The sequence below is a fragment of the Ooceraea biroi genome, chromosome 1 (assembly GCF_003672135.1).
Source record: "Ooceraea biroi isolate clonal line C1 chromosome 1, Obir_v5.4, whole genome shotgun sequence".
Classification (NCBI taxonomy): domain Eukaryota; kingdom Metazoa; phylum Arthropoda; class Insecta; order Hymenoptera; family Formicidae; genus Ooceraea; species Ooceraea biroi.
In genome coordinates, this window is record NC_039506.1 from 2,386,128 (window position 1) to 2,406,259 (window position 20,132).

General features: G+C 43.3%; 2 protein-coding genes across 7 annotated transcripts in view; both read left to right on the top strand.

The window, feature by feature from the left end:
* Nucleotides 1-15,653, top strand: part of LOC105280321 (broad-complex core protein) — a 68,170-nt gene extending 52,517 nt beyond the window's left edge. For both annotated transcript variants that reach the window (XM_011340787.3, XM_011340788.3), the window contains exon 6: nucleotides 4,325-15,653. In XM_011340787.3, coding sequence (XP_011339089.1) covers nucleotides 4,325-4,683 — 359 coding nt within the window. In that variant the 3' untranslated portion in view covers nucleotides 4,684-15,653. The remainder of the gene's footprint in view (nucleotides 1-4,324) is intronic.
* Nucleotides 15,654-16,757: 1,104 nt separating this feature from the next.
* LOC105280324 (neo-calmodulin) overlaps nucleotides 16,758-20,132 on the top strand; it is a 41,636-nt gene continuing 38,261 nt past the window's right edge. For 2 of the 5 annotated variants that reach the window (XM_026967852.1, XM_026967855.1), the window contains exon 1: nucleotides 16,758-17,301. In XM_026967852.1, the coding sequence (XP_026823653.1) occupies nucleotides 17,263-17,301 (39 nt within the window). In that variant the 5' untranslated portion in view covers nucleotides 16,758-17,262. The remainder of the gene's footprint in view (nucleotides 17,302-20,132) is intronic. The other 3 variants (XM_011340794.3, XM_026967853.1, XM_011340797.3) reach the window with 2 other exon arrangements.

The window sequence follows — 20,132 nt, forward strand, 5'->3', positions numbered from 1 at the left end:
CGAGCATAGTCGAGTCTCCCCTCTTTTCCCCCGTACGAGAGAAATTAATCGCGCGAAAGTCGCGTTAAATACGTAATGCATTCGCCTCTTTTTTTTCCCTCGCAACTTCCTCTGGCGATCGCACATGCACACATTCGCATATGCTGCACCGCGTAAGGCATACCTCAACGTGTGTCCGCTCATGTGATCGTGCGTGTATGTGCGTGTGCGTATGGAATTATTTTATGCATGTGCGTATACGCACCTTGTCTTACTCCCCTTTTCCGGATTAGCAGTGGTCGGAGAGGTCCCGCAGAAGGCCCGCAGGAAGCTCATAATTAAAGAAAAGGTTTTACTTCACTCGCCACGCGAAGAGAAACAGCGCGCCGCGCTGATTCCTCCATATACTACCCTAGTTTATCCTCCCCTTTTTATTATATCTCCCACAACACACGCGTAATCTCTTCCTTAACGACGCGAGTCCCGCGTTTGTAACGGATTGACTGACACACGGGGCGTGATTTTAAGTGAAAGAAAAAAAGAACGATTCGAGGAAGAAGAAAAAGCGAGGGTGTCGTGGCGGCGGAAGAGGGGGTTGACACATTACACTCGCACACGGTGCGGAGCGTCGGATCTCTTATTGAATCAATTAAATCGCAAACGTTTTTCCAAACGAGCTTTAGCGTAATCAATTGAAATAAATGTCGAATCCAGGCGCGTTCGGTCGGTCTGCAATTGCGAGTTGCAACGGGGGACAATTAAAATCGCCGGAAAGAGGGAGGTGAGAGCGTCGCGAACGTCACGCGAGCGAGATTCGCGTTCTCGGGGTTTAAGCGGAGGGTTTAAGTGTGTATTGGGGGTGTGCAGCTGCATGAGCGGTGCGTTATTGTGTTTCAGTGCTCACCTCTATGACGGGGCTGAACTTGAACTCTCTGAACACCCAGTCAGCGAAGAAGTTGTTCACCTGCACACTCTGCGGCAAGGTACTATGCAGCAAAGCATCCCTGAAACGCCACGTTGCCGACAAACACGCCGAGCGACAAGAGGAGTACAGATGCGTCATCTGCGACCGGGTGTACTGCTCGCGTAATTCCCTGATGACTCATATATATACCTATCATAAGAGCAGGCCCGGCGACATTGACATTAAGTTCTTTTGAAGGTTTAGATAAGGTAGGGACCACGCTAAAACACACTTATGGCGCACAACATTTTGAAGATTTTAACAGTCTCTCTTTCTCTCTATCTTTTTCTCTCTTTGACTCACCCCTGTACGATTTAACACACATAACGTATTCCTTCCCTTTCTATCTCTATTCTTTCTCTCTCTCTTGCTCTTTCATTCTCTCTCAGTCTTCATCTACTCTCTATTCTTTCTCCTCCTTTACACACACATCCGCAAGTATGTCTGTATACCAATATACCGCACGCTTATTCTCCAATCGTGCCTCCTTTGAGATTCATTTCCTTGTTTTTCGTGTTGGTCCGCGTCGATGGTTCGTTTGCCGGTGCATCGTCTTCTTTCTCTCTTTTTCTCTCTGTTTTTCTCTGTCTCTCTCTCCGCGACCGGGCGACCCCGTCGTCACCCCTACGCGCGCGCGGGCGCCGAGCTCGCTTCCTTTTCCTCTTTCTCGTTCCGCGCTGGCACTCCGCGGATGGTGCATGCCACGCCGAGAAAACCGGTCTCGACTTGTGTGTGCACGCGGAACCTTCTTTCTCTTCTTGTTCGCCTTACGGTTCGAGCCTCGCGCACCGCCGTGTCCGCTTCTCAGCTCGCGTAACTGCTTTCTTTCCTCTTATCCCGTCGTCCTTCGCGCCCCTTCGGTACCGTACGCGCCCGCTGATCGAGTTCTTCCGGTATTCGCCGGTCCGTTATACCTGCTGTCAGTGACTCGAATCCCCGATGCATCATTAAAGCAGCATGCCGCGTAGCCCGCATCAATGTCAACGCGTTGACGGGGGATGGATGCAATCGCGGATGACTGACACGGGTGAAACTTTTCTAAAGGACTAAATTAAGCGGATCCGGACGCGAACGGCTACTAAAACCACCTCGAACTTCCGGATGCGCCTTGACTCTCTTCCACACGCTTCCTACTTGGGCAGTATGCGTTTCTTACTAACGTCTTCTGTAACAACATCCTGGCGCTTTGTGACAGAGTTGTCTAAGACGAGCAAAGATAATTGACTGTTTCATTGATAATTGCGCGTCGTTGCTGTTTGTCGTCGTAATTGCGTTCTACGGACGTTCTATGGACGGTGAAATACAACATCTTTGGATACTAACAATTAAAACGATGGCAACCGATCATTTCCGATAGGAAACTAACACGAACACCACCTATTGTTATACGGCTTGGTTCTTTTTTTGTTTATACATCATCCGCATATCACATGTTTTTACATGCTGTCTTTTTTTTTCCTTTCGATCAAGCCACCAACCTGCATATATAGTTATTCGTTGCTTGCTTGCCGCTCGTTTGCATGTCTACCTGATTGCCCGCCTGTTGCTTGCTTGCTTGTAGCTTTGCCTACGTGTCTGACTTAATTCGCGCGTTTCTTGATTATTTTTCTATTGACACTATATCGAAATCCGCGCGCTGAATGGGAGAAATCTACATATCGACGCGAGACAGTGAATTCAGAATCAGAATTGATCGAGTTGAAACGCGAGGCAGAAATCCTATGTTTCGTGAGATTATAATTTAACGTAATCGCGCGACAAATAATGATAATTGTACATTCAACGATGGATCTCTTTTGCGAAGTCGTAGAAAAATAAAAACAAATAATGTCATTCTCTTAAAACACTGTTTCGCCGCAGATATTTATATTTTTCCTTGTTATATAGTTTTATGTTCATCGTTTGATACTGTTTTCTTTCGATTATTAGCATTTTTGTTATTCTTGCCATTCGGTTATCATTTTCGATTGACTCGGCAATACCGATACGAGAACTTTCCGGGTGAACGTAGCCAGGATTATCGTGAGGTCTTTCAGCAAAAGATTCGTATTATTTGCGCGACCGCGAAATCGATTTGCTCGTGCTTTTAATCTTGAGAACCAATTAACTTCTCTTCATGAATTCGCGATCCTCGTTCGATCAATAATATGACCATCAGCGAAAATGGTGCGCGCTCGATTCTTTAAGCTGCGGATTATTCTATCAGGTGCTAATAACATCTCAATCGACCGACCCTAATGCGCTAACGCATACTAATCTCTAATTCTCTAACTAATGCTCGATACACGCGATAACGATACACAACTCCCCTTTTTCGTCCCTTCTCTTGTTTCCTCTTTCTCAGACGGGATCTTTTAGTGTCCCGTGGTACCATTTCGAGTATTTGATAAAAGGAGTGACGACTGTCACACGTCAGCTCTATTTAACAAACTTATCCTATCTAATTGATTTATGGAGCTTTGCAGATTGCACACAATTTCATATCATTCCGAATTCTTTTATTTTCCAAGCGCAATCAGGCTCTCTGATAAGACGCTACAGCCAGATCTGGTAGTTCCAAGTGCTATTTCTTACGTTAATTTGTATAAAAAATTGCGCACTGCGTTGCGGAATATTTGTGTTACGATATTTACATTATTCGTAAAAGATATGGTAATGAAAAAGTTTAGTTAAACATGATGAAAACTCGGGCTTTCAATTTTTTACGCTGTTTCCCAGTTAATTTATGATCAATGAACTACTTTATGTTTGTTGGATAAATGAATAAATATCGGATGAGCCGAAAAGTTGTGGCGAGCCTCCATTATAAGAAAATCGGCCAGTTTATTTGTGCCCCTGTTAAAACGATTTATTTATTCAACCAAATAATGTTGCTCGCGCTCAACGATTTTCCACTGTATAATGCATTGGTGAAACAGAGTTGCCATTTGACGGCACTCGCAATGGAAGCTATTGAAACATTGCCTCAGTTTTTCCACTCAACCAATATAATAACAATTTTATTTAACAAAAATAATCTCATGACACATGGAAGTACCAACTCTGGCGTTTTAACGATTGGTTTTGTCGATCGGTAGCATCATGTTCTCGTCATTTAAGATGAGGAGTGAGAATAAAAAAACCGATGACATTTCGACGATTTGAAGTGTTTCATATTGCAAAATATACGGCAAAATATATGATATATTTGTATTATACAAATGTGTCATCCCGCTCGCGAGAAAGAAAGATCCTCAGGATCCGTTTGATCCATTCAAGTTCAAAATCGATACGTCGAAATTACAGCGGTTTCGATGAGCGTTTGATCCCTGGATGGATAAACTGGATGGATAAACAAGCTCTTGGTGAGCGATCTCTTATACGAATCTGGATACTTTTCAGGTACGGGCAACGGGATGCATCCGGCACCGACGACGCCTCCCACTGTCATGTACCGAATGCCACTACCCACTCCGGGTGGCATAAACGAGCCTCAGGAATGCCCGTACTGCCGTCGCACGTTTTCATGCTACTACTCCCTCAAACGTCACTACCAGGACAAACACGAGCAATCGGACACGGACTTCATCTGCGAGTTCTGCAACCGTAGGTACCGCACGAAGAACTCGCTGACGACACACAAGAGCCTGCAACATCGCGGCACCAGCGGCGTGCTGAAGCGGCTCCTAAAGGCCTCGGCGATTAAGAACGTCCTTGGTAGCATGCATCATCAGATGCAGATGCAGCAGCAACCGCAATGAAAACGTCGGAAAAATCAAAGCTTTTCCTGCTGGACCGTCTGCGTCGTCGTCATCGTCGTCATCGTCGTCGTCGTCGTCGTTGTCATCGTTGTCATCGTCATCGTCATCGTCGCTGTCGTCGTTTCTCACGCAATTCGCTCGATCGACATCACTCTGTCAGCAGCGCGTGAACTCTGAAAACCAACGCCAAATTATCGGAAGTACACACGTAGAGAGATACACGAGAGCGTGCTCTCATCTTCGACTCGGGCTCAATCGAAGATCGGTTTGACTCGGATCGCAATCGATGAAATCCTTTTCCTTTGTCTACATTACAGATCCGTGATGCAGAAAGAGATCACGTGCTGACAGAAGTTGGCCAGTGTCGAGCTATCGACACGACTCGCGTCTACCTGCTAAATCCCTCGACTTAGACAGAAGTCGATTAGCTCGAACTAATTAGGTAACCGACTTGGCCTTTTCTGTCTACGTCGCTGGTCTGTAATCTAGGAAGGGATCAGTTGATGATCACAGTTAATTAACCGAGATTATCAACTTATACCATAAACTAGGCTGAGTAAAATTAACAATAACCCGGATTAAATAAAATTTCAATTCTCTGTCTTTGCATTCAGATCCGTGATCGAGAAAGGGAACAGAAAACGACAGATAGCTGAGTTGGGTTCAGTTCAGTCCAGGTGCGCAGCGCAATGCCCTTGCAAGGCGCAGCACAGTACTGGTCGCGAGACGTGAAATAGGAAACGGATGAGAAAGAAGGGAGGGAAGCAAGTAGAGATAGAGATAGAGATAGAGAAGTGGAGCTCTGAAGTTGGGGTCTGAAACGCGGACGAGCTTGATCCGAATTTCGGTGTCTTCTAATTTCCCCACGTTTTTCCATCTCGATATGTATATACATACACACGCGGTTTTTCTAGTTTAAAGTCACTCGCCGTAGAGTTGTAATTTTTCATTTTCTTTCGTCAAGACTGCAATCAATCCAAAGAAGGACAATTTGACTGAGAAGCTTGTAGCTCGACTGAAGCGAAGAAAGGAAGGAAGGCAGAGAACGAGGCTCGAACTCGAAGTTAAAGTTTAGCGCGCGATGTAAGAAACACATTCCATTGTCGGCGAATTGCATGCCGGTGCAGTTAGAATTTCGATTCTCCAACGAGATTTCGAGTGGGAAAATTATGCGAGGAGGCCTCGAAGGGCACGCTTTCAGCTGACGTTCTCCAGAGAGCGCATCGCGTAGGAAGCTTAGAGGAACGCACGTAGAGTAGAACGGTTTGAAAAGGGAACAGAGTCTTCCGGAGATCATTTCTGAGATTGAATTTTACATTTACGGAAGTGCAGAATTTTTCCATATCGGCGCTATCGAGACACGCCTGAAGGGTTTGGAGAACGCGCCTAACCGGATCGTACGCGAGTTTTAACGCGTTCCGCGCTCGCGATGGATCAACGAGATCGGATGAGGCGATTGGCGAACGCTCGGATCAGCTGCTCAGAGTCTTGTCGAGTGTGGACCAGACGATTTTACGTGTTACTATAATCCAGAACGCGATCAAACGACAAGGAAGATCCAACGTGAACGAGATCGAGGATTGACGCATCGCGTAGATTACGAACACGCGTGGCGTATGCTGCACTCTACGCGAATAAATCGAATAGACAGATCGCGAACAGTCGTTTAGGCAGGGAAACAAAAAAAATACGAAGCGAATCGACGATGCTAGGCCTAAAGGCGAAACGGACGCTTCTGATCGCGCAAAAGATGACGTCGATCGAAGATAAAAAACGATCGCGACGACGGTAGTGACGTGGGACATCGAGTTGCAATCGATCGATGTAGATGTTGCCGATTATTGTAAAAGTGGGAAGGGGGGACGAGATCGGTTTTACGAGATCGGAGGAGAAAGGGAGGTAGACGCGGAAGTGGTAGAGCTATATCATGGGTTCTTAACGTGTATATGTAGATTCGTCGTATGCGCTAAAAATACAAACTATATTTTTAACTCTTTGAAAATAATATTTTGAACTGTAAATATATTATATTCGTACGATACATCGATAACGATGATATTCTCCTGTTCAGATTTTATAAAAATCGGCATAGTCCTACATAGATATTTCACGGATGGGCGGAGCAGTGCCCGCGGTCCATTCTCTTTATTTATCTTGTACATTTTCAACGATTGTCCACACATCAGGAAGCCATCTATGTCGCGCGCGTTTTCTGTAGCCGCTAATCGAGCCGGGGAAATCCTTTCTACATTCCGTTTAGTGTTCGCGACTAGTGCGAGACGAACGCATTTCTCCGCGAATCGAACTCTAAACGGTTGAAATAGATCGAGTCGTTCGATGAGACATTTTACAGGGGAACACTGCTCTGCTCCTCGGACTTTAATATATCCATATTAACAAATGTACAAGCAAGAGGAAACCCTAAAAAAGTTGTTCATCGTAACATATTCAGGTTTAAAACTCAGCGTAGAGAAACGAGAAAAATGTTGATGTTTTATCTCTGTAAGGCGAAAAAGGAAATGCCATAATAATTAACGAGCAAGTACAAATTATCGTGGAAAATATAAATTATGTCTACGTCTAACTTTTAAGATGCGTAGTATCGGGAAAGGAATATTTAACGGAAGCGCGGGAAAATTACGGGAGAAAGGAAACGCAGCGAGGGAGGGACACGCCTCCCTCGAATTTCATCGCCGGGCGAATTGATTCTGGAAGAACCGCGCGCGAGTAAAATGGAAAGGGTAAAAACACGAGTTTTCAAACATATCTTCGAAGTGTGAAGTATACTGTGAAAAAAAAATACGAGTTTAGATATTTAGGCCGTCTCTCTCCGCCGAGAGATTTTATAATTATTACATATACATTCTTAAATATCGGTAGGTCGATTTTCGATGACGTTTGGTCAGGGCATAATGTGGAGAGCACGACATCGATTGGACGAATTATCGAAATTTGCGTGATTTTGCGTTCCTGTTTTCTTTTTTCTTTCCTATTTTATTTTTTAAGAAAAAGGAAAGAGTCATTTCGGAGTTGCTGAGAACGCTCGATTGGTTGGATTAGTGAAGAAAAAGATATTTATCCTAGTCATTCTGGAAATTTTTGTGATTCTGTGATATCGAAGATCGTGGCATTGGACGATGAGAGAAAAGAAAGAGAAGTGAAAAGAGAGAGACCAAAAATGCGTTTAGTCTGTTCCACATTATGATCGCCGGGCGTACTCTTAAAAAATAAAAAAAACTCTTCTAGCGAGGAGTAAGAAATTATAGTAATTGATTATATTAACGATTAAAGTAATATCGAGAAATTTCTGTGATGTTCTTCAATTGGTATACTAGCGCGACTGCTAAGTAATTATGTGAACGGAAAAAAAAGTATACGGAATTTATGTCGATGTTCGGTGTTGTAATTGTAAGAGGCGAGACTGTATCGAGATGAAAAGATTTCAACGTATATATTACTTCGAAATTTTGCGAGATGGGATAAGGATAGGGACGAGATGGTGGGCAATCGCTGGTCGATCTAACGAGAAAATCATTCCTTTTGTGCGCAGCAAATAATTTTTCGTGTCGCATACGGACAATGAAATACACTGAAATCGACGTGCAAGTCGACAACTCTATTTACTCGGCAATTCAGTTTTTAATTTCGTATATATGTGTGATCCACCTGAAAATTTTCCTACGTGTGTACGTAGATCGACGAATTCTTTCTTTCAGTATTCTTTTTTTCTGGCGCGAGCGGTAAATGCATCGAAAGCAATCAGCTGTTGCCATTCATCGCAGATAAACTTAGTCTAGTGTAAACGTTTAACGTTCGCGTGCGCGTGTCGGGTGAATAGGTGTGCGCGTACGAGTGTGTGCACGTGGACGTGCCGTATGCATTACTTGCATACACGTCCACACTCACACGAGGCACGTAACTGCTGCAGGGTAACGACCCCATTACACGCCGGAGCGAACGCGAGGAAAGAGAAAAAAAATATCGAATCGAAGCGGAATGACTATAGATTATTTATCGGAATGTGCCAAGGCCTCGAACCGTTTACACGGACGTAATTTTAGTTAGATAGGACGCGCCCCGTCTCTCCCGTTGAGGAGGCATACTATCAATATTTAATAATCGTTTTAGAGTATAACGGAAGGGGTACGATTAAAAAAAATAACAAAAAGGATAAAGATATATCACACAGTGAGTCTTCGGGATTTTTAATGTGCGGATTTTTCGTCTCATAAGTCGATTTATCGTCCCGATTTGTCTTAAGGAAAAAAGCTCCCCGAGGAGGAGAAAGCGCGATATGGCGAAAATTTAGTCTCGGTTCTATCTTACGTTTCGCTCGCATCCCGCGTGCAACTCGCGTGTACATACGAGATTCTTAAGGAACTTAAGAAACCACGTATTTTTTTTCTGGCAGAGAGAAAAAGAAAGAGAGGGAGAGAGACCGATACGTGTAACTCTCAGCAGGATTTATTATGCGACGCGTGTGTTTCGCTTTGAGGAACCGCGCGACATGTCTTTCTCTTTCTTTCTCTTTTTTTCTCTCTCTCTTTGTGGTTCGTGGTTTTACTTAAAATTACACGTTTCTTTTCGCGCGATACGTCTGTCGACCGGCGACAACATGGTGCAATCTCATCGTCAGCAGGCTAAAACGTTCACTCGGAACGTATTCTTCCGGAGCGTATTCCCTGGTGAATTTAACTATAACCTGCACTGTTAACGGCTTCCTTTTGACCTTAAAGAACCACGTTGTGTCTAAGTTGGTAGTTGTCCGTTCGCCGATGAGCGGGCCCTACGGTGTATAATTCGGATCGTTATAACCGAAGAGGTCAAGTTTACTTCCTGGCGCTGTGACGAATACTTTGATACGCGAATTTACTTTTGAGAAGGCTGATTTTTGTAACGTTTTAATCGTCAGTTTATTTAAAGACTCAAATTTATGTGTACTAGTTTCTTCGTTCTTCTTAATTCCTACTTTTAAAGGAATCGACTGATTAGATTTTCTTCCTTTTTTTTGATTGGTTTAAAGTTATCTTTTTTTTTCTTTTCGTCATGTGATATTATATTACCAAAGAGCATCGAGAAAACTTTGTAAAACTTTCCCCGACGTGAGTGGTGTGTGCCCTGGAGAATACGGAACTGCGAATGCACCGCATTCATGTAACGCGTCTCATGTAATTTTTCTATTGAGAACTATGAGCCACGCAATCTTGTTTCATTCCTACGTGCATCTTATTTTTCGTAAAAATACAGTTTTGCAGTTTACATCAGCTGGTAAATCAATAGTAACTTAATGGTTGCAACAGCGCAGTTCGCAGTTCCAGCCGGCTATCGGAAACGCTACAAAAGTCCGGGAAAGTTACAAATCGATTGTTTTCGACGGAAACACTCTTCGGTTTCAGTAAAAAGAGAAAAGAAATTTAATTTCCAAAAAGGGGGATCAAATGGAACTATGAAAGGAAAACAAAGAGAAGTAAGAAGTACATCAACGCTAATCAATAAAACGAAATAGCGATATAATTGTAATGAAATTGAAGAAAACGAAAAAAAAATACGTCATGCATAGGAGAAAGACTACTTAGATTTATTTTTATTATGTCTGCAAAAAGACTTTAAAATAAAATATTTAAATTGTGCCATAATTAATATTAACAAAAGAAGAAAAATGAAATCTTAAGTATAAATTTTTATTGTTACAAAAGTTTTTAAATTTATCGGAAGAGAAGAAAAAAAATCGCAAAAAAAGAACGAAAAAAAAGTGACGTGTGTGAAACGATAAGAAAAAGATTATATCATTACTATCTATGGGTAATTAATAGTATGATAGTTCTTAGAGAAAAACAGACGTCGTGTCAGTCTAATGACGATTGTCGTATCAACAAGAGAAGCTAGGATTAAATAACAGTTGGTTATTTGCGCTCAATATAACTAAGAACTTTGTAGTATGGATCTTTTTCTACTCGTACCAAAAATTTTATTGCTAACTGTCGACTTCGTTTCTTTTTTATGTGTACATAGGGCATTACCTCATATCGTTCTTATCAAACGTGTAATGCGAAATTACGATTAAACGGTTCAATGAAATTACTGTCAACTTGAATGTCCGATTTCTCGGGACGATCAGTTCGCTAGTCAGATATCGTCACATGCAGAGAAACACAGAACACCGAACTCGTACTCGCGAGAATGAATAATTTCGTTTTAACGCACAGCACGCGACACACATTTTGTCACAATGCGAGAAAGTTGTCGCATTACCGCGTCGTGGTAATCCAATGTACGGCTTGGTACCATACAATATACATATATATATACATATATGTATGCACTTAGTATGTATATATATCTGACAAGCGCAACGCATCGTCCGCGTTCAATCTAACGATCCAATCCAATATCTTTTCGGGCCGATAGGAGCTTACAGCGAGAAACTGGAAACGTTGATGATCGCTCGGCTGCGCGATGCGACGTGCCGAGACGAGAAGACGAGAGAACTTTGATGTAGCCAAGAAGAGATGTACATATGTACGATGTACTCACCGCGAAAGAGGGACAAGCCCATGCGAATATATTACTTCTCCACCGTGTAACTGAGGTGTATATGTGTATGTATATGTATGTGTGTACGTATACGTATATGTATACGATATGTCTGTGTATATACTAGATTAAGGGTGGCACGCCGAGCGTGGCACGCTACAAGCTGTCGCGGATAGCCGCGGTGGTTCGCACTAGCGTAAACGAATGAGGTATGCGCTATTTTCTTAATGTATCATACAACGTAATAGGCACGAGAGGAAGGCCGATCGCCAAGGGCTTGTTTTTCGGAAGCTGAAGAGGGACTCGCGAGTCTTCCGCGAGAAAAGGATGACTGAATCGGAAGGGTGGAACGGATTTCCGAAACCGGAAATGACGGCCGAAGAGCGACGTCCACGGCGATTGCGTTTCGTCTCGCTCGTCACGCATTGTACGTCCGTTATTTCTGATAAAGTTATGAATATCATTGTACGTATATTAAACATATCTTCCGCGAGTCTGTCCCCCGCCTAGAGAGAGGGGGATGCTTGTGTGTATTCTAACATCGCCGGAGAGTTTTATATTATGCTTTACGTATATCGTTATGATTGTATCATTATCAACTCACCGTCATCTCGTCGTCACCGCCCCCATAATCACCGACGTTCATCCCCCATTGATAATCATCGTTCTTGCACCACTGTAATTATTTTATTATCCTTATCAGTTATTGATTATAAATAATTATATATGTATATTAGTAGTAGTAGCGGAGAGAACAGATTTCTAGTTTAATTTCTATCACTATTAACTACCACTACTACTACTACTACGAGTATGTTTACTGCTGTTATTATATTGTTACTAGTACCGCTGCATCATACTATTATTTTCGATATTGTCAATGAGTTTTGTTATATCGAGATATACGTTTAGCAGATTATAGTTTAATTGAGATTTGTTCATATTGGAGCGTGTACGATATTGAGGAGTGGTCGATGGTACGTTATGTTGCACTGTGTACGCATAAATATTGTATAGACACCTTTGTTAGAGTATCTATCTTTTCAGATCCTTATTTTTATTTCGATTATTCTATTACGACGTTTTATAAAACTGATTGTTTAAATATGTTAGGGGAACTTATTGAATACTTATTATTATTATTATTGTCACAGTTATTAATAATTATTATTATTATTATATTATTGCCGCTCTATTATAGTAATTATAATTATTACGACTATTCCTGTTATCATGAGTACTGTATTGCTATTATCGTCATTCACCACTGCAATCATTTTTTACATCTAACACCGCTATCGCTACGTAACTGATATCGCTATTATAAAGAGTAATATTTATTCGGAAATCCGTCGTGACGAGTGTATCGCGCGTTTCGCAAGGGGATGAGCGATGTACAGCCACGACGCGCATTTATTACGATTGCGACTCGCGTGTCGCAAGATGAACGAGGTCCGCTCGCGCCGCAAGATGTTTTCGCCGCGACGCGACGGGGCTGCCGATAATCCCGTTTTATCGCTACATTGTAAGCTTAATTTTAGTTGCATCATCGTCACCGAGATCATAAGCTGTCGAAAAGCTGTAGAGCGGGTCGTAGAACGCAAAAGGATCCACGTGTTGCAAGAGCAGGTCACATAGCGCTTTCCGTTTATCGGTTTCCGCCGGAGGAAAAAGAAAACCCTCGTATCTCTGTATCTGGAGAAGCAATGCCGAGGGGGCATCGACGAGAATGCGAGACCCTCGCGAAGGGTGGAAGGTTCCTGCGTGGACTTCACTTCTCACATTCCGTTTTGCATTTGTGTTCATTTCTCTTCTCTCTGCTCGAACCTTGACGTAGTGTTTTCAAATGCATCAGCCGGTGAATTAAAGATAGTGCTGCTTTCGTCCCACTGGGCTGAGAGCTTTTCTTTATTGCTTGTTATCGAAATCGATCGAAGCTCTCCTTCGGAGAATATCGTTATTATTATTTAAGCGCTGATGCAGTATTATGTTTAATTGGTCGAGATAGATGTCGGTGCCTTTTTTATTTTATGTTATTTTACAATTTCATTTTACAAATTGATTTCTTACATGTAAATTGTGTTGAATATCTTTCTGAATTTATTTTTTAATCGGGCGACTGCACACGGCAATGCCGTTTTTTCGGAGCTATCTCCAGGTACATTATATTGAGGTTCGAGTGCGCCTGTGCTTTTTACATATCCCATCGTCGTAACGATGTCGATTGACTTGCCAGAGCCGATCGATTGAACTGTAATAACGACGTGTCGATGCGAGTCCGTATTAATTTTTCACGCAACGGATCACATTTCTCAAGAATTCTCGCACAATTTCGCGACGTTGTGGAATCTTCGGTGGACAATCACGGCCCGACTATAATTATAATGTAAACAAAGTGCAACACGCTGCCTTGCTGAACAGTACAAGTACAAAACGAATACAAATACATAAAGAAGAAGAAGAAGATAAGGAAGAAGAAGAAAAAGAAAAAAAATACGCGTCTTCTCGATTTAATGGACGGGAACGATTACCGGTAGTTAAGGGATATCAAAACACGAAGATAAAAACGACGACAAATTGTTAAACCGTTAAGTAAAGTGGAAGATAACAAAAAAAGAAGAAAGAAAGAAGAAAAGAGGCTTCGTTACATATGACAACGGCCCGGATCCGTCGATCATATCTACTATGCATGCACGCACGAGGGCTAAATCAACGACGGTGAAAATGCGTTTGTTCACAGATACCTCAGTTGCCGTGGCCTCAGACCTTCTCGAGTTTTACAATCTCGCGTTCCGCTACGACGTGTCTCTCTCGTCCGTTTATCCTGTCCGTTGCACTGATGATTCTCAAGGAAAGGCGTAGCGTGATAGTACCTTGCACTTGCGTGTAAACTCACACACAGCAGCATACGTGTAAAACGTGTAATATTTACCGTGTACCTCGATCTGCATCTCCGGATCGTACGACACTGTCATTTACGGGGAACGCTTAGCAACGACATACATATATACGTATACAGATCGAGCCGGAGGAGGTGATCAATGTGATTGGATGGGAAAGTGCCGGAGATAGAAGAGTCGAAGTACGAATTGCTGTGACTCGAAACTAGAATAGCATCCTCCCAACTTCAGTCTTGCGCCAACTGCAAGATGCGAGATAAGAATACAAAGAGAGAAAGAGGAAGAGAGAGGGTTCAGTTCAGTTTAGTTACTTCGAGTCTTGTGTCTCTCGCACGTTTCTCCCTGCAATTTAATCGGTCACGGAGAGCTACATGTACATATTTATCTCGCGTTTAAGCGCGTCTCTTCTCTTTATTCCGCCCTTGCCCGCCCGCCCCGCTAATCGTTCTTCCGTCACGCGTCTCCAAGGCGAAGGGTGATCCGTCATGATCGACACGATCGACCCTTCGTGCCGATGTAATAACAACTTCCGTCATTAATGTACATACGAGGCTCTCCCGCGTCGAGCGCCGACTAATTCCAGATAGATTTGTACGTCCCTCCTCTCCGCCCACTCGCGATACTTGCAACGTGATCGAGCATGATCGAGGAGGAGGACTCGATGACGTTCGCTCCGACAAAGCCTATTCGACGAGAAGAGCCTAATTATATGATATATATATATAAATATACATATACATATACATATACATACATACATATATATTTTACGTCTCCGCAAGATCTCGACCGGAAACTTTCGTTCCGGGGGAGATCCCACGCACAAACGCACAGCTTCCGGTCCCGCCAAGGCCCGGGGCTCGAAGAAACGACACTGCCAAAATCTACGTACAGCTCGTTATACGACACCTCTTTTCCAAATGAAAATTCCACCGTTCCCTTTCTCCCTGACTTGTCCTCCATCTCCCGCTGACCCTGCGTTCCACCCTTCCCCCGTGTGCGTAAGAATTTATCTGAACTGAGGTAATCTTCCCGTATGTGTGTGTCTGAGGCTCGGCAATAAGATATACTTCTCACTAAGCTACAATATAGTTGTTGCTGTACTTATTTCTGTCCTGTATTTTGTCATCGGTCTTTCTTCTTTCTCTTCGGATATTCAATGCGGCTACGAGCAACACGTGCATCGTTCGTATATGCGACGGACTCCCATGAGGGTGCACCTTTGTTCTAGAGGAACGAGTGAGAGGACGACGCATGTGAGCCACGAGCGCGCGAAACTCGCCGTATCATTATTATTATGACTTTTTTAATTATTATTATTGCGATTATTATTATTATTATATTATATTTTACAGAGAGTGCGGATATTAGATATAAAGATATGTATAGATAGAACATACACAGACAGAGACGTACACACAATGCGAGCGCGCGCAAGCACGCGCACACACGTACACATATTATTCCGTTATCGCCGTTATACCATCCGTGTAACATAACATTGCGAATAAACTTGCAGTTTATTAACCGATCAAACTGATCTGTGATTGTGTTTTCTCCGCACACCACCGTCCCTTCCATAAAACTCACGGATGCCGGGATGAATAAAAATTGAAATGAATAAATATTGCAAATGCATCTATAGTTTATCTGCATGCACCTGATTGCAATCTAGACATCTCGCAGTGGCAATGATAATATAATTTCTCAATTCCGTGTCACATAATTTTACCCTAGCTGTTACAGGATCAACAACTAGATACAAAAGTCTGAGTAATTGATTTTTTTTATTATTATCTTATCATGGAACAACAAGGTTTAAAATAACATTCCGCTGCGATTCTATACAAGTGGACGGAGCGCATATCTGACGAGAATCGATCATACAGTAGGCGTCACGATCGATCGATCCATCATCAAAGGTTACGCCAAGTGTCGAAGGAAGAAGGTGGGCCGTAGGGTGACATAAATTGCTTGCAACTATTTCCGCATATAGACCACGTCTCCACCCATCGAGCGATGGACAAAATATCGACGCACGGCTTTACCATGAAGTCTCACGGCCTTGGACGAGGGATGCAACCCTCGGCGCGGCAAGATGGCGCCGGGGCGAGTGTGCGCGCACGCGGCATCGGGTGGTATCCCTATCATATCCATAGCCGTACATCTCGTTTTCGCTCGCCCTTTCCGGAGCCACCCTCACTTGGATCAGGCGATACTCACCCCAAATTCAGTAATTGGTAAAGAAGATTTATTCGTCGGTTAACATCAAACAGTCATTAATCGATTAAAAAATTTAATTAAATTTCTCCCAAATGCCGTTCATGTAGAATATTTATACAGAATGTATAACGTTGCATCTATAATATCGCTATGCTATCGCAAACACGAACTATAATCCCGCAAATGGTCACCGAGATTAATCGAGCGGCTGAGGTTCTTCAACCACGTTTTTCCTCGCGGTTTTCCATGCGACCTGAGAACTTTCACTCGGACGAACGTGGGACGAACGGAAGCAGCGAAGGGGAAGAAATATCGAGAGGGATCGGGCGGGAAGCGCGCGTGCGCTCATCCGCACGTGTGAGAGGGTGCGTGGGTGTGCTGGAATCGACTGAGGGTGCGGCGGGAGGGTGCAACAACAGGGGAAGACGGAGGTAGGATTGGTAGAGGAAGAGCGAGCGCGGCAGGGAGAGAGAGAAGCGGACAGATACGATCGGCGCGAAGATTTAGTCAACAACGCGCGACCACCTGTAGTTGTAGCTTCCAGCCACTCCTGCGAGCAACCCTTTCTCTCCGTGTCGCGCATTCCGCGACCTCGTCCGTCCCATCTCGCGGTAGCTGATCTGCGCTGATCCGAGAGCCAGGTCCTCCTTGCTCTGACGAAGCAGCTGACGACCGGGAAGCTGGCACGAGAGACAGAACAGACAGACAGGTAGATAGGCATCGCGGGGGTCACCGGCGACGACCCTGCGCCGATAATTGGCGGAAACGGAACACGAGAGAACGACTGCACCAGCTCCGTCCAACGGCTGCGACGGCGACGGCGTCGGAGACGCTGGCGAAGCAGGAGGACGAACACTCCAGACACCACCAGATCACCCGATCCTAACACTTCTCGTAGCAAGCTGCCAGGATTACCATCAAAATGAAGACCTCATCGTTCTCCTTGCGAGTGATGCGCCGGGTGAGTAAAGAGATTACTCTTTGAACATCCGTGTTTCCGGGCGCCAATGGCTGGTCGCCGCCAACGCCTCTCTGGGGTGTACACGAATTTCGATAGGCGTCGGTGGCACTCTTTCGTGATGTCAGGTCGCATCTCGTCACGCGATTGGGAATTTGCACCCTGGGACGCGTCGGATGGAATCTGGCGAGACGAGTCAGCTTGTTGCAGTTGACACGAAAAGGTCCCTTGCGTATAGTACTCAGTGGCAACGTGACAATTTATACGAAATGGAGAGATAAATGATTTAATATGTCGGTGGAAATCTCTCGGAAGTAAAGTTCAAATTTCGTGAAGATGAGTATGAATTTCCACATCTTTTAGGAGCGTCTGATAATACTACGTTGAAAGAGGTAGTCGCGAAAAATGTTATTATTAAATTTATTAAAATGATTCATAAAAATATTGCAATTTCTTCGATTCATTTTGTAATCTAACACGTACGCTTTGTGAAGGTACCTATATTTCTATGGAATTTCACTTTAATCAACGGCTTGATTGAACAAGCGTAGCCCGAGATCGATGCGACGTATCGCACGGTACATTAATATTTATGAGTTTTCTTCCGCCTAGGAGTGAATCTATCACAAGGTTCCAGCTATTGCGGATGTGCCAATATGGAGCGATCGAAGATTGCAGTAGTTTATAATTTTACGAAAAATTGAATCGTTGAAGCGTTAAAGAGAGTTCTCTAAATAAATCGTGATTACGCACCGGTCACGCAATCGGAATCGCTGAATGAAGCCAAGATGTTGGTTCTTCGTAAGGATATGCCTTGGAACGATTGACGATCACGTAATCCGATCGTTACGCTTAAACGTTCTCGGATTTCGATGTCCGAGTGTGCAACGCTCTAAAAGGATCTTGGTTTATTTAGCTCCTCCGAGCTCTCGGCATTGTCTTCCACTTCGTAGGATACTCGTAGGAGTATCCGCTTCTTAAGAGGTGAGAAAACCGACAGCGCGATCATATTGAACCAACACGAACTCGAGTTTCCGATCGCGGTATCGAGTCTCACAGATTTATCACGTTCTTCGAATCCGGAGTGACAAAGAGTGACAAAATTCTGAACGATCCGGTCGATAGTGTAATGGGAATTTGCCACTCCCTCCTTTGGTTTTTCGAATCATGAAATTTTTACTGAGAAAAATGCACGTGTAACCGTGACATTTTCAAAGGGACAGATTTGGAAAGCTAAAATTTCACCTCTTGAAAAGGATGCTAGAATTACGAGAGATTTCCAGTGTTATATTTTGTATCTCACGGAGAATAATATTTTCCAGTACAGTCAAGTCCATTTAGAAATAGCTCGAGAGAAACGTAATTCTTTTCGAAAGTACTTCCATTTCAGATGGCAAAGTTCATACCTTTTTTTTCGATACCTGTCATCGATATTCACGTCGGGTCGTCAGGGACTGATGCGATATTGCTCGCGTTAATGGGTCGCGCGGTCTTTAATGAAAGTGCAGCTAAATGCTGCGGAATCTCGCTGGGATTCTAAAAAAGGGGTATTTAAAAAGGGTTCTCTCTCGAATCGAGAGGTACCTTCCCTCGACTCACTTTGATATTAAACGGTACACGGTGGATGCGCAATAGTGTGTCGCATCTTTTCCTTTTTTTTTCTTTCGACGTCGCCTGGTGGGCGGTTACTAGTGGTCACATCGAGAAAAGCAAGCAGGATGTGCACGCGAAGGACACGGTGAGAATCCTATACCGATGTATTTCCTCCCGTTTCCCAGGCACTCGTAGGGCCGTACGAAGGGATTCTTGGGTATGTGGCAACCCGGACGTGACCTTCGCGACCCCCCTAACGATCTCGGCATCTTTATAACGAGAGAGAGATGGGAGAGACTCCTACATCTTCCGTCTGTCACGCTCAGGCCTTGCACTTAAGCAAGTGCACATATTCACGTTCATAATTAGAAATACATAAAAATTTTAACTCCTTTCGCGTTTTTTAATGTATGACAGCTTGATGGGCAATTTTTATATAATATTTTATTCAATAATGTAGTATGAAAGTAGACTTTTTATAAATGTACTATAAAAGGATGTCGTCGTCGATATTTTTGGCAACAATCTGATGAACCGTTGCTCTGCTACACGTAAATGCACGTCACAGTCTGGAGTTACATGTATCGGTTTTTTCTCACTATTATTTTCAATCGGTTAAGTATCTCGAAAATCATTTTCACGACACAACGTACTTTATTTATAACGCGCTACAGTATAACATCTTGGCAACCTTTAAATGGAAAAGGTTAATAAAAGGGCTGACATATTCGTTAAGCAGCAAGGTTGGCACTCGCTCAGCCAAGTTTCGATGTTAATTTATGGCATGCACTTAGAGCATCCGCTCTGCGGTTGTCGTCGCGCAGTGTTAATATCAATCATTATTGATATTAACACTGTCCATTGGACAGTAATTGTTCACACAGTTGAAACTCCAGTTGAAGAAACGTGTGTCCTAACGACGTTACATTAAGTCGGGTTAAAACTGCGAAGGCAACTTTGCGTCGTTCGCAACGGCAATCGAAGACAATTGCGGTCCTCACTAAATCGTTAACATAAAAGTGATGAAGGATACCATTAGCCTTGAATTCAAACAGAAATAATCGAAGAACGATGCTGTGTCTTTCGTCCATTACGAAATAAAAGTATTTTACTTCGGGATACATATATGATATAATAATCCTAATTATTGTAACTCATATAATTCTTATAATTAAATTTCTTATGTAATGCGGAAGCTAATTGGTGCTTTCTAAATTTATTCATTTTTATAATACGAATTT